We start from the raw sequence: 11,844 nt of genomic DNA on the forward strand, positions 1-11,844 counted from the left end.
ACACATCAAATCAAGTCTCCTAGAAATGTGTAACTGCCTTCAGAAGATGCTCTAAACCACACAATTATAGTGTTCAGCACAGGTCTTAGCTGCCTTTCTAAACACCAGCCCTGTAAGTGCTCCACTGAAGGCTGTGTTTCATTACCTCTGTGTATTTTCTTCATATTCTTTTGCAATTGGTTCTGTTAATGAGGCTGTGTATATGACACAGGCTCCTTGAACCATGAAAGATTAAAATTCTGTGCTGAGCTGTGGAAACGTCAATGAAACCTCTAGTACATCCAGAGAACAGGCCCGTAGCTTGTGGGGCTTTGGGAACTTGTAACTCATGAATGCTTGACTGTGCAGCGCCCACATAATGAACAAGGCCAGGTCTAGAGTTACATGTAAGTCACTGCAATTACTTCTAAGGACACTTTTTCTTGGGTATATGCATTCATCCACTAGAACACTGAAGCTTTGTATTATTAAGGTGAAATGTTGGGTTCGATTCCAAACACTACCGTTCCTAAAATTGGCCGCAAAGCGTCATCCAAACTAACATTTATTGCCTTTTAATGGCATTTGCTCAAATCCACATCTTCTAAAGATTATATACAACATTCCAAAAAGCACCTGAGGAAAATCCCTTTCAAAGTGACCACTTAATCTTTTCAGTTTCTTCACTGCGTTAATCTGCATCCACAAAGTTTAAATGTATGTTTCAATCATCAGAATAATCTTCATTTTGACAGTTGTAGTATCCATGACATCTATTACATTAACGAATTAAAAAAAAAAAAAAGAATCATTGAAAACATGGCGTTCGAATTTAGGAGGGAGTCGGCTCTGCCACTCACACTTATGCATCCTAAGGCGAGTTATTTAATCTCAATAAGCCTTACTGTTCTCAACTATAAAATGTGGATAAGAACATCAACTACTCCATGGGTTACTGTGAGGAGGAGATGAGTTACTGTATGGGAAGTCCCCGAATAAATGCTTGTTCCCTTCCCCTATCTAAGGAACTCAACTGGATCAACAAGGTACCTTCCTCAACCTTGAGGGAGACTCTTAACCTAATCAAGAATGAACATCACAATGTGATGTTTAAAGGACTTATTAAACCCGAGCCTCAACACTGAGAAGAAAATGAGAGAAGCCAGGTGTTTATGATGACCCAGATTCTTCCATTCACTGAATGGCTAACTAAGCAGAGGCAACACATCATTTTAACAGAATTTTGTACCCAAGGTGTCTCACACTGTGAAAGCATGGATTCTGTGATTTAATTTCTCTACTGTCACTACTACTCCCTTCATTTAAATAAGGTAACCTCTCTATGAAAGGACTTCGATCTCAGGCCCTACAATTACACGCAGCCAACGCCGCTCTTCTCCCCTTGAGCGTGGGCTCCGGCCTTTTACGCAATGGTCTCCTGGGAATCAGAATCCAGGTCTTCCTAGTGGCTGTCAATGAGGCTATGGCCAAGGATTGCTGAAAACTTAGACTTTCCCGACCTATGATGACAGAATGAGACAAACTCCCCAAATGTTTCTTCCAAACGTCATGGAAAGCGCCATTTAGGACCTCACAATTTCCAGGCACTCCTCATTGGTCCCCAGTGAAATGGAAGCATTATCTGGTTGCCAACATCCTTAAGCCTTGACTTCCAGGTAGGTCAAATTTTTATTCTGTGAAAAACACATGGGTGGCCTGGTTTCCTTTTCTCATTGACAAATCACTGTTACAACTTGTCTCAAGTATTAGCAGCTTTAGTGGAAACAAATCATTCTGTTCACATTTGTTGAATACTGACCTAGTGGTAAAACTAGGCAATAAAAACTATTACCCCTACTTGTTGAGTCTGAGCACAAAGAAAATTTATTTTCCAATTATTCACTTTATGTCACCATAAAGAAAGAAACGTGTGTGATGGCAGGGGGAAAAATGCATTTGCAAGTGTATGCCACTTACTCTTTTTACAAAAGTGCTAGGGAATGTCTCAATAGAATTCTTTATTATTATCTTGAGATATCAGCAGTAGGCAGCTGCCAAAATATTTTACAACTGAAGCAGTGATATATTACTAGTTGCCCAATCCTGCTGTGTTTGCTACTTGGCGTTTGTCTCATTCCCTCCATGAAATAAACAACTTATTAACTACAGAGGAGCTAATAAGATTTTAGCTTCTCCTGTGGGGAACTCTCTAAAGATTACTTCAGTTAAATGAGTTCCCTCCTGACTATTTGTTCACAAACTTGCTTCAGGAGATGGTGAGGACTAAATGAGTTAATGCACAGGCAGGCTCTGGAAACAGTGCCTGCCACATCAGAAGTTCTCAATGCAGATGATAAACAAGTCACAACAGAGTGGGAATTTTCTAACAAAACAAGCTCTAAAAATCAAAACTCCTGATAAATATGCGAATCCCATAGTCGGAATTGTAATCTCTATGTTCTATTAGATCTCTTCTTAGTCAAATGGCTAATTTAAACACAGTAGATGAATGCAAATTTTTTAATTTTACTTTTTAGTAACTACTCAAAACATTGTTGTATTAGTGACACAATGGCCCAAGAGCTGTACTTATTCATATAATTCAGGAAAAGACTCTATTGGAACTCAGCAATTAGGTAGATTTAGTTGGCAGGACCACACAATTATTGTGATCGACTTCATGGTACTTCATGAACTTAGGAAACAATGAAAATGAATGGATTTAGAGATAAAAATGGAAATTCCGAGAACTACAACAAGAACTGAGACCTTAATGTGTAACTGAACTTGCCCCAACTTTTGCCAAATATAGTTTTATCTGTATTGCACACTATGCAATCATTATTATCTTTTTTCTTGTTTTTGATAAAATAAACTGTTTGAGAAGGTTTAAGGAAGAGTATGTGAGGTTGGGGAGTTTGGGGGTGGGGTATGAGTTGAATTTTCTAAAGAGAAACAGACTGGCCCATGAAAAATATTTCAAAATGGTAAAGTTACATTTTTCAAACACTGCTCTCCGGTGCGTGTTTTCTATCTCCAGAATACCAAAACAAGATGCTAAAGCTAAATCGAAGTGTAACTGTGGGGCTTCCCTGGTAGCGCAGTGGTTAAGAATCCGCCTGCCAATGCAGGGGACACGGGTGCGAGCCCTGGCGTGGGAAGATCCCACATGCCGCGGAGCAGCTAAACCCGTGCACCACAACTACTGAGCCTGAGCTCTAGAGCCTGCGAGCCACAACTACTGAGCCCACGTGCCACAACTACTGAAGCCTGCGCGCCTGGAGCCCGTGCTCCGCAACAACAGAAGCCATGACAATGAGAAGCCCGCGCACCGCAACGAAGAGTAGCCCCCGCTTGCCACAACTAGAGAAAGCCTGCGCACAGCAATGAAGAGCCAGCACAGCCAAAAATAAATAAATAAATAAATTTATTTTTAAAAAAAGTGTAACTGTGACTCTCTGATAACCAACTTGGGAATGTTGTGTTTTTTTTTTAATTTATGGAAACTATTTCCCAGTATGTAAAAGAAAAAACAAAGCTATAGAAAATGGGTAGGGCCTCTTTCAAAGGGCACACAATAAAAAGAAAAGTGCTAGGCCAGTAGTTAGGTGCTCAGAGTTCCAGCTCAGTGGTGGTTATCACCAACCAGCTGGCCAGGAAGATGGTCGTGGGCCTTAGCAAAGCTCTGAAATACTGTGTATCAACTTGAACGGCTTGAACATGCATTCTTAATTTTCCTTCCAGAAGTAAAGGGCTAGGGTTCTTCAAAAAATACATTTTTAAAGTAGGAACAGCCTGAATAAAAAGTAAATAATTTAAATTTCTAATTTAGGAGAAAAAAAAAGGGATTTTAAAAAATGTATGAAAAATCAGTTGGAAATTTTATTGCTTTTGGCCCAAGGCCACTGTAATACTGACTGGGATGAAGGTTGAAAGAATATACAAGTTGTGGGTGGGGTGTTGCAGTTAGAAACAGTAAACGCTATGTTCTGAATAGTTTAAAGACAGTGTTTGAATGGCCTAAAAAACTATAATTAAAGAACATAAGGCTGGGGACTTCCCTGGTGGCGCAGTGGTTAAGAATCCGCCTGCCAATGCAGGGGACATGGGTTCGAGCCCTGGTCCGGGAAGATCCCACATGCCGTGGAGCAACTAAGCCTGTGTGCCACAACTACTGAGCCTGCACTCTAGAGCCCGCGTGCCACAGCTACTGAGCCCGCGTGCCACAACTACTGAAGCCCGCGTGCCTAGAGCCCATGCTCCGCAACAAGAGAAGCCACCACGATGAGAAGCCCGTGCACTGCAACGAAGAGTAGCCCCCGCTCACCGCAACTAGAGAAAGCCCGCGCGCAGCAACGAAGACCCAATGCAGCCAAACATAAATAAATAAGTAAATTTAAAAAAAAAAAGAATATAAGGGTTTGGTAGCTCTAGTAAACTATGGAAACGAAAGGTCCTGGTTGGGTCATTCAAAAAATATTTGTTGAGTGAATGAAGTGAACAAATACGTAAGTGAGGATCTGACACAAACTAAAAAAGGAAAAGTTTTTAGAGCTCTTAAAGGAAAACAAAATAATATACAATGGAATCACAGCAGAGGACGAAAAAGTTAATTCAGGTTTTTAACAGTAGGAAATATATAAAAATAAAAATCATCACCAACATCTTAGTTGCCTATTTTGCTAAAAGTTGAGAAAGCATGAATTATCCACAAATAAATGATTGGGGAGGGTATAGATGAATGAAGTAATGGGGATAAAATCTCAGACTACACTGTAGGTGGTTTAAGTCTCCAAGCAAAGTCTGCAAATAATTTTTCAAGCCCACACTCAGCATGCTTTAAAAAGGAAAAAAAAGTAATGGTAATATTAGACTGGACATAGATGCTTGGTGGATAAAAATCCGTATTTTTATAACAAACCATATAAAGATGTTAACTAGATATTTAAAGCAAATATTAACCTAGCATAGAAATGATCACTTTTAATGATGTAGCATTTGATATATTTATGTAACTGTTTTAGAAAAGCTTGATAACAGGTCACATTTTTTTTTGCCAAAATTTAATATTTGGTGCTAGACAGATATTAGATTGAGCTTGCCATGTTTATGCTGCACACATGTTTTCACAATACCAGTAATAGCAAAATCAACTTCAGGAGTAAATGTGAAATACAGAAAGAGCTGCTGATTAGATTTTAAAGGAAGTCACACCAGCCAACCGATGAAAGTCACTTTACACACCATGTGTTATCAGAGGCAAGTTAGATTTTAAGTTTTAATACAATGGCTCTTTTGCAGAGAGAAAAAAAATATTTCCATCTTGTGTGCCAACTTATTCTAAACTGAAAAAAAATTATTTGGTGATCAAAAGGCAGGAAAGAGGATCAATAAGACCACATTTGTCACGAATCCAATGTTAATGTTAATTAACCTTTCTGAAAAAGTTCTGTTTAATATTTATTAGAAGCAAAGGGAGCTTAGCTGCCAGTGGGAGTCTGAGAAGGGGAGTGGTGTTCTGGGCCTGGTGCTGGGCTTGGGGTGAGAGGAGCCAAATGGCTTTGGGGACTCTGAAAGCAGGGGGCACTGGGTGTGCTGTTGATCCTCAACAGATCCCAAGGGAGAGGAAGCAGGGACAGACTCCAGCAGCCCCTCGAGCCCCTCAGAGTCCCAGCATGGTCACACCAGAGCAGAAGCACAGTTCCCACCCTTCTGGGAGTAGGGGGGCAACGTCAAAGATCTTAGACAGACCAGCCGAATTTCCCCCAGAGTTGTGCTGGAGCAGCACAGTGACCTCAGTGTACCCACGAGAGCATGGGAGAAGCAAGGAAAGGTGCTGACACTGAAGGAGCCTTCAGACAGGAATGCACTTGAACTGGACCAACACTAGGATGAGACAGGACAACACACATCTCTACGGATGCCCGTAAGGCAGAGGCCGCAAGACAAGGTGAGCACTGCTCACCTCCCCCCACCCCCGCCAGCCCAGACCTTAGCACTTTGTAGGGAAAAAGGGATTAAATTAAATATTTCTGACTAGCAATCTGACTTAAGTTTACTTGTTCTTAAAGTACTCCTTTTGTAAGAATGTTAGAGGTATAATAAGGGAAAGGTATGATATGAAATGTTAATGATCCACAGGAATCAAGAAAAGGCAGAGAGTTTTTGCTTCCAGCAATGATGGTCTAGGTTATACAGTCCAATCCTTCATAAAAACAAATTTAAAGTGCAGGCTATAATATACAATAACCTAATTAGAAACATCAAATACCCGAGAAGGTAGTAAGGAACTACCAGGCCAAAATGTGCGGGCAAGCAAGAACCTAAGAGGTAAGCAAGCAGGGAGGCACTTTTGCCCTGATAGGGGCAGATATGCACGGATTTTGACAGCCTCACAGGGGAGGTGAAACAGAAATCGAAGCCTAGTACGTACCCAAGTGGGGAGAACACAAAGGCTTTTGTCTACACTAAGCTGAGTTTCCCAAGAGTCAACCCCTAAAAATAAGAGTGAACCAGAATTAACCCACTTCCCACTCCAAAAGACTGCAGGGACAATGGCCTTGACATGGAAAGTGTACATAAGGAGGCACAGGGGGGCAGTCCATGAGGACTTGTACTCACCAGCTGGTCCCTGTGTGCAAAACTGCAGCTCAAATTCACATCACCTGGGTGGTCTAAAAAACTTTAAGTGGTAAGTTTAGGTCAAAGTGGTGCCAGACTAGTAGTGCCACCAGGCACCTGGCAGAAACAAAAGCAAATCCTCCAGGGGGTTGGCGGGGTGGGGGGAAGGCCATTCATCCTAAGCCTCAAAGAATCCCTACAGGTAATTTTTCAGTGGTAATGATGAATATCCAGGCAAAAATAAGCAAGCACACAAGAGCAGACAGGTAAGAGGGGAGTGGGGGAAATCTAAGCAAAGTAGAGATGCTAAAAACAAATTCATTCACTAATGAATTCTGCAGCCTTTTATGCAAAAAATATTTATGGAGCATCTACTCAGTGCCAGGCTCTATGCAAAGTTGCTGGAGGACAGGTGCCATTTCACCTGTCGGATGAGCAAATCACCTAAGGGATGAAAGGTTAGTTGAAATGCCATTATATTTATGTTTATTTACTTTTAGTTTCTGTGTTTTCCAGAGACTTCCAAACACAAAGATGAGTGCCCATTACTATTTAGTGACAGGTTTTGAAATAAACAGTAATCTCCTAGGACTGAAATTGACATCACTGATTCCTTTCTCAGACTCTCATTCCCTAAAGGTTCCATGTTTGAGTTCAGCCTAATTATCCCCTAAGCAAACCAGAGAGCCACGTGCATTAACAGGAAGACAAAGTGCTGAAAGATAAAGATAACTATCTCAGAGATAAAAAACTCAGAGTTAATGATATTTATCTTTAAGGTAAAAGTGCAAAGAGATGATCATGGAAAAACAGCATGAATCAGACAACATTAATTTTAAGATGGATCTGGAAACAGTTGAAGGCACAGGAAGGGTGAAGAGAAATTAGTCTAAAATTTACTTATATATAGATTGCCTTTCTTGGTCAAGGTTGTTGGCAAAATCTTGCTGATTATTTGGGTTACTCTGGTACATCCACACTAATTATCAACCTTTGTCTTCTATTCAGCTTTTTACAATTAGAATTCAAATCATCACCTCTATCCTTCTGTATTTGTTTGCTTTTATTAAATATTCTTATGGTTGTTGTTTACTGAGCCTTTGGAATGGTCTGACCTGTGCTTTCTTCTCCTTGCTGGGCAAACCAAGAGAGTGTGGTGTAATAAAAATAATAACAGTAGCAACTGCATATGGGCCTAGAATTGAGCAAGACAGTTTTTAGGAGTTACTTACTCCTCACAACAGTTGTAAGGGGTAAGTCATTACAGACGAGGAAATTTATGGGCCAGAGAAATAGAAGGAGCAGGAGCCGGGGCTTCAAAGTTGGACAAACTTGAATTTAAATCCTGACCTGCTCCTGGCATTTCTCCTCCCCTAGAGGTGAGGCTCGGTTTTCTGGGGTGAAGCCTGCTGTGAGGATGAAATGAAATACAGCACAGCTTAGGGCCAGGACTCTGGGAAGCACTTGTTTTTCCTTCCTTCCAATGGTTGCTCATCTGGAAATTCATGTCTTGCCTTACACAGCATCTTCAAGTAGTTTTAAAAGTAGCTACCTCCAGGAAAATAATGGAATATTGTACAGAGTTTCTAAAATAATAAAAAGGTGGATAATCACTTACATTTAGGGATAGCTTTGACTTTTCAGTAGCCCTTCACTCCCTTCCAAACACTGGCTTGTTTGACCCTTTGGAAAATATTTTAATATCTCAGTTGACTTTTTTAGATTGGTTGTCTCCAGGACATAACATTGTCTGTGGGCCTTGAAAAATGCTAATCCAGGACATGATGCAAGAAGAAAGGACCAGGCCTTTGCCTTTCTTTCCAGTCCTCTGGCTGCAGTCTGCCTCCTTCCTTCTCCTGGGATCTATGTGTGTGTCGACGGGATGGGAGGTGGCCAGAGTTGGAAGTAAATCAAGGGTCGGAGGGAGGGCTGTGACACGTAGCTGTCTCTGGTTACCATGGTAAGGATGCCTAACACCGGAGGAATGTGCTACCTTCCCTTATAAAAGAAACTTTCCTTTTTTATTTTTCTCAAGCTTGTGAGAAAATCATCCTACCTTCTCACATTTAAACCAAAACTACCTACTCCTCTAACACTGGTCTGAACTGAAAGGCTATATTCATCCAGAGAGTGTGGCTAAAAAAAACCCTGGGAAAGATGTATTCACCCCAGTATCCTGGCTGGCACACAGTAGGGGCTCAACAAATATTTGGAGTTACTGCAGTACCTGGGGTGTGAATTGACCATCCTCTGTTGACAATAGAGAACCTAATGTAATGATTTCTGCGAGTCCCTAAAAAGATCAGCCCAGCCTCACTTCCAGGAAACCTTCCTAGATCAGCAAGACTCACTTCTCAAATAATTGATTAGTTCAGAGGTCACACATGTGGACAGATTTTGCTTTGGCTTGCAAAGTTTCAAAACACATTTTGAGTTAACATTTAAAGCTTGAGAGATTTCATATGCATTTACAGCTGACTTGCTTTACCCAATAGTATCTATCCGCCCCTTTGGGGAACTTGTGCTGGTGCCCTGGATTATAATCATGTTGGCTAAATAAAAGTTCACAAGTCCTGCTCGCTGTTTCAGGTGTTAATTTCATCCTATGTAGAACACACACACACACACACACACCTCCAAACAAAAAATAGAAGGTTCCAAATGTGTAAACACAAAAAGCAAACCCTCCGGCCCTCAAATTTCTCACTTTCTCTGTCTGTGCAGTTGCCGCGATCAGTGTGTAAAACCCCTGTTTTCAAACCTTTCTCTTCACAGGCTCTTGCTGACTGGAGGCATGAAGGGGAAAGACCACCTGTCCCTTCATTACTAATGCTTGACAAAGCAACCCCATTGGGAAGGAATTCTTGATGCAAGCAAGGAGGTAAGAATTAAAACCTCACTGATACAAAAGGCTACTAAGTGCCACAGCAGGTTGTCATTTAGAAAATACCCTTGAGAATTTTACAGAAATTAATAAAATTAAATAGGAATAAAACATAAGTGATGTGCACTTAACAATATTTTCAAATATAATACTGAGAGTCTCTCCACTTTAAGATCGCTCCTATAAAAGGCAACTGGACCCCGACCATTCTGCCTTCTCAAGTTGATGCCACCTTCCCCCTGAATCTTCCTGCGGGTCCAGTGTGGTTCCCTGAAACCACAGAGCCCCCATTCCCTTCCCCTTGTTGCTGAAGTCCACACTTCTAGCCCCCGCATGGCCCCTCCACTCCCCTTCCCCCATTCATGTTTTTTTCACCTCTCCCGCCGCCTGCCACAAATACACCTCAAAGATATTTCAGTAATAAGTATTATATAAGAATAGTAATAAACATTTATTTATTGATCACCTACTATGTGCCAAGCGCAAGTCTAACTGAGAGAGGTCAGCCCATTCCCTAACCACCATAATCATCTGAGGCTTGTAGTGTGGTAGTGAAAAGATGAGTGCTCAGCAGTCAGACTGCTGGCTGGGGTCTGAACAAGGCTTGCAGACCACCCCTGGTGTGGCCCAAATGCTGGCTACAAGGCTGTTTCCGACTCTAAGAGTCTATGATCACTGTTACCATGTTTAAGGATGCAAAATTTATAGGAGCCCCTATCACTAAGTGGGAAAGGAACTTTTCGAGGAACCCTCTATTTCCCACAATGGGGATGGCCCAGATTAATTCTGGATAAAATTGAGCCTCCTCAAAGCAGTCCCCTCATCTCACTCCACCAAGCTGAGGGGCCCCCCATGACTGAACTTGAGGTGCCACCCGATTCCAACAGGGAGCTGAATCAAGCGAGAGTCCTGCCAGTGTAGAAATGCAATTTCCTCCCTTACGTCTAGATGGTCGTAGTTTCCTTTATGAATGTCCGTCATGAAAGTCCAATCCAAGGAGTTTCCGTGGACAAAACCCCAATGACTGTCACTGACGTGTGCCCCGCGACCAAACCTGGCAGGACCGAGTTCCCTCAGCCCACCACCCGCTGGACCCGCGCGGAGCTCATTCAGAAGAAAAGACGGGTCTGGAAAAGCTCTTGGAGAATTAAGGAAATTTCCCATCTCTGGTCCTTTCTCTTAACTGGGACCCACTCTGCCAGCTCCGGAGGTCTGTCCCGGCCGTGACGACCCCACGGGGCGCAGGTTCCCAGAGGCGCGGGGCGGGAAGGGACTGCCCGGCAAGGGCTCTCCCGGGAGTCCCGGCCGAGCCTCGCCCTCCTGCTTCCCTCCTCCTCCTCTTCCTCCTCCCCGCGCCCCAGCCTCGGCGCCGGGGCTGCTCGCCTCCGAGCGTCCCGGGGTTGGAGCGGAGGAGGAAGGCAGGAGACTCCAAGCCTACCGTCTTCTGTTTCTTGACCCCGGACGACATGCTGGCTGGCTGCGGCGATGCCCGGCGCGCTGGAACTCGGAGCCCAGCTCCTGGGAGCGGAAGCGCTAGGACGCTCGGTGGCGGCGGCAGTGGCTACTGCCGGACTCCCGAGAAGGAGGTATAAAAAGGCTCCACAGACACGTCGCACTTCCCTTGACCAGCCCCCTCCTCCTACTCCTCCTCCCGCCGTGCTCCTCTCCGCCCTGTCGGCTCCGCCAGCAGCGCCCAACCCAGGGGACCCGGCCGCCTCCTGGGCGGGGTCCCGGGCCCGGCCCCAACGCCCGGGAGCGGCTCCGCTAGCCCGGGTCGGAGGCAAGACCTTGCAGCCGGGGGCTCGGACGGACACGCCCCGCGTGCAGTCGGAGTTCAAGTTCGCTCTCTGCGTTCCCACTCCCAGTGGCTGCCTGAGCTTCCACCACCTCCCACCCCCGCGCCTCTCCAAGGAAGGCTTCCTGCCTCTGGGACCTGCTTGCAACCGCCAGGCTTGTCGGCATGGTCCTTAGTGGGCACCGATGCCCAGCTTGTCTTCATATGCAGTAATAACAGCGACGGTTAACATTTTTTGGTCCTCCCTCTGCACTCCGCTCACCTTTGCCTTAAGCCTCCTGCGCCCCCTGACCCAGGCATCGAGTCCTACTTTCTCCCATGAAGCAGTTGAGGCTTTCAGACTTTCTCAAGATTATCTTCCAAGTGAGGGGATTCAAATCCAGGCTGTCAGCCTCCACAGTCCAGGCTTTCTACACCAGCATCAGCATCGATGATGATTATGTTGATGATGATGATGAAGAAGAAGAAGAAGAAGAAGAAGAAATCAGGAGGCGTAGCGCCTGCCTGCACCTTATGCGCCATTCAAGGGACTAAGGGGTTTACATGCATTCACTCCTTTGGAGCT

At 43.9% G+C, this 11,844-nt stretch overlaps 1 protein-coding gene across 4 annotated transcripts in view; it reads right to left on the bottom strand.

Annotated features, from left to right (window-relative positions):
* The window catches only part of PAPSS2 (3'-phosphoadenosine 5'-phosphosulfate synthase 2), a 78,779-nt gene extending 67,622 nt beyond the window's left edge, over nucleotides 1–11,157 (bottom strand). The window contains exon 1 of one of the 4 annotated variants that reach the window (XM_082423708.1): nucleotides 10,923–11,157. Coding sequence is in view for 3 of the 4 variants with exons in the window: in XM_082423709.1 (XP_082279835.1) it covers nucleotides 10,923–10,952 (30 nt within the window). In the remaining variant the exon portion in view is untranslated. The remainder of the gene's footprint in view (nucleotides 1–10,922) is intronic. The other 3 variants (XM_082423709.1, XM_082423710.1, XM_082423711.1) reach the window with 3 other exon arrangements.
* Between the last annotated feature and the right edge of the window lie 687 nt (nucleotides 11,158–11,844).

The sequence above is a fragment of the Balaenoptera physalus genome (assembly GCF_965194825.1).
Source record: "Balaenoptera physalus genome assembly, chromosome: 14".
Lineage (NCBI taxonomy): Eukaryota > Metazoa > Chordata > Mammalia > Artiodactyla > Balaenopteridae > Balaenoptera > Balaenoptera physalus.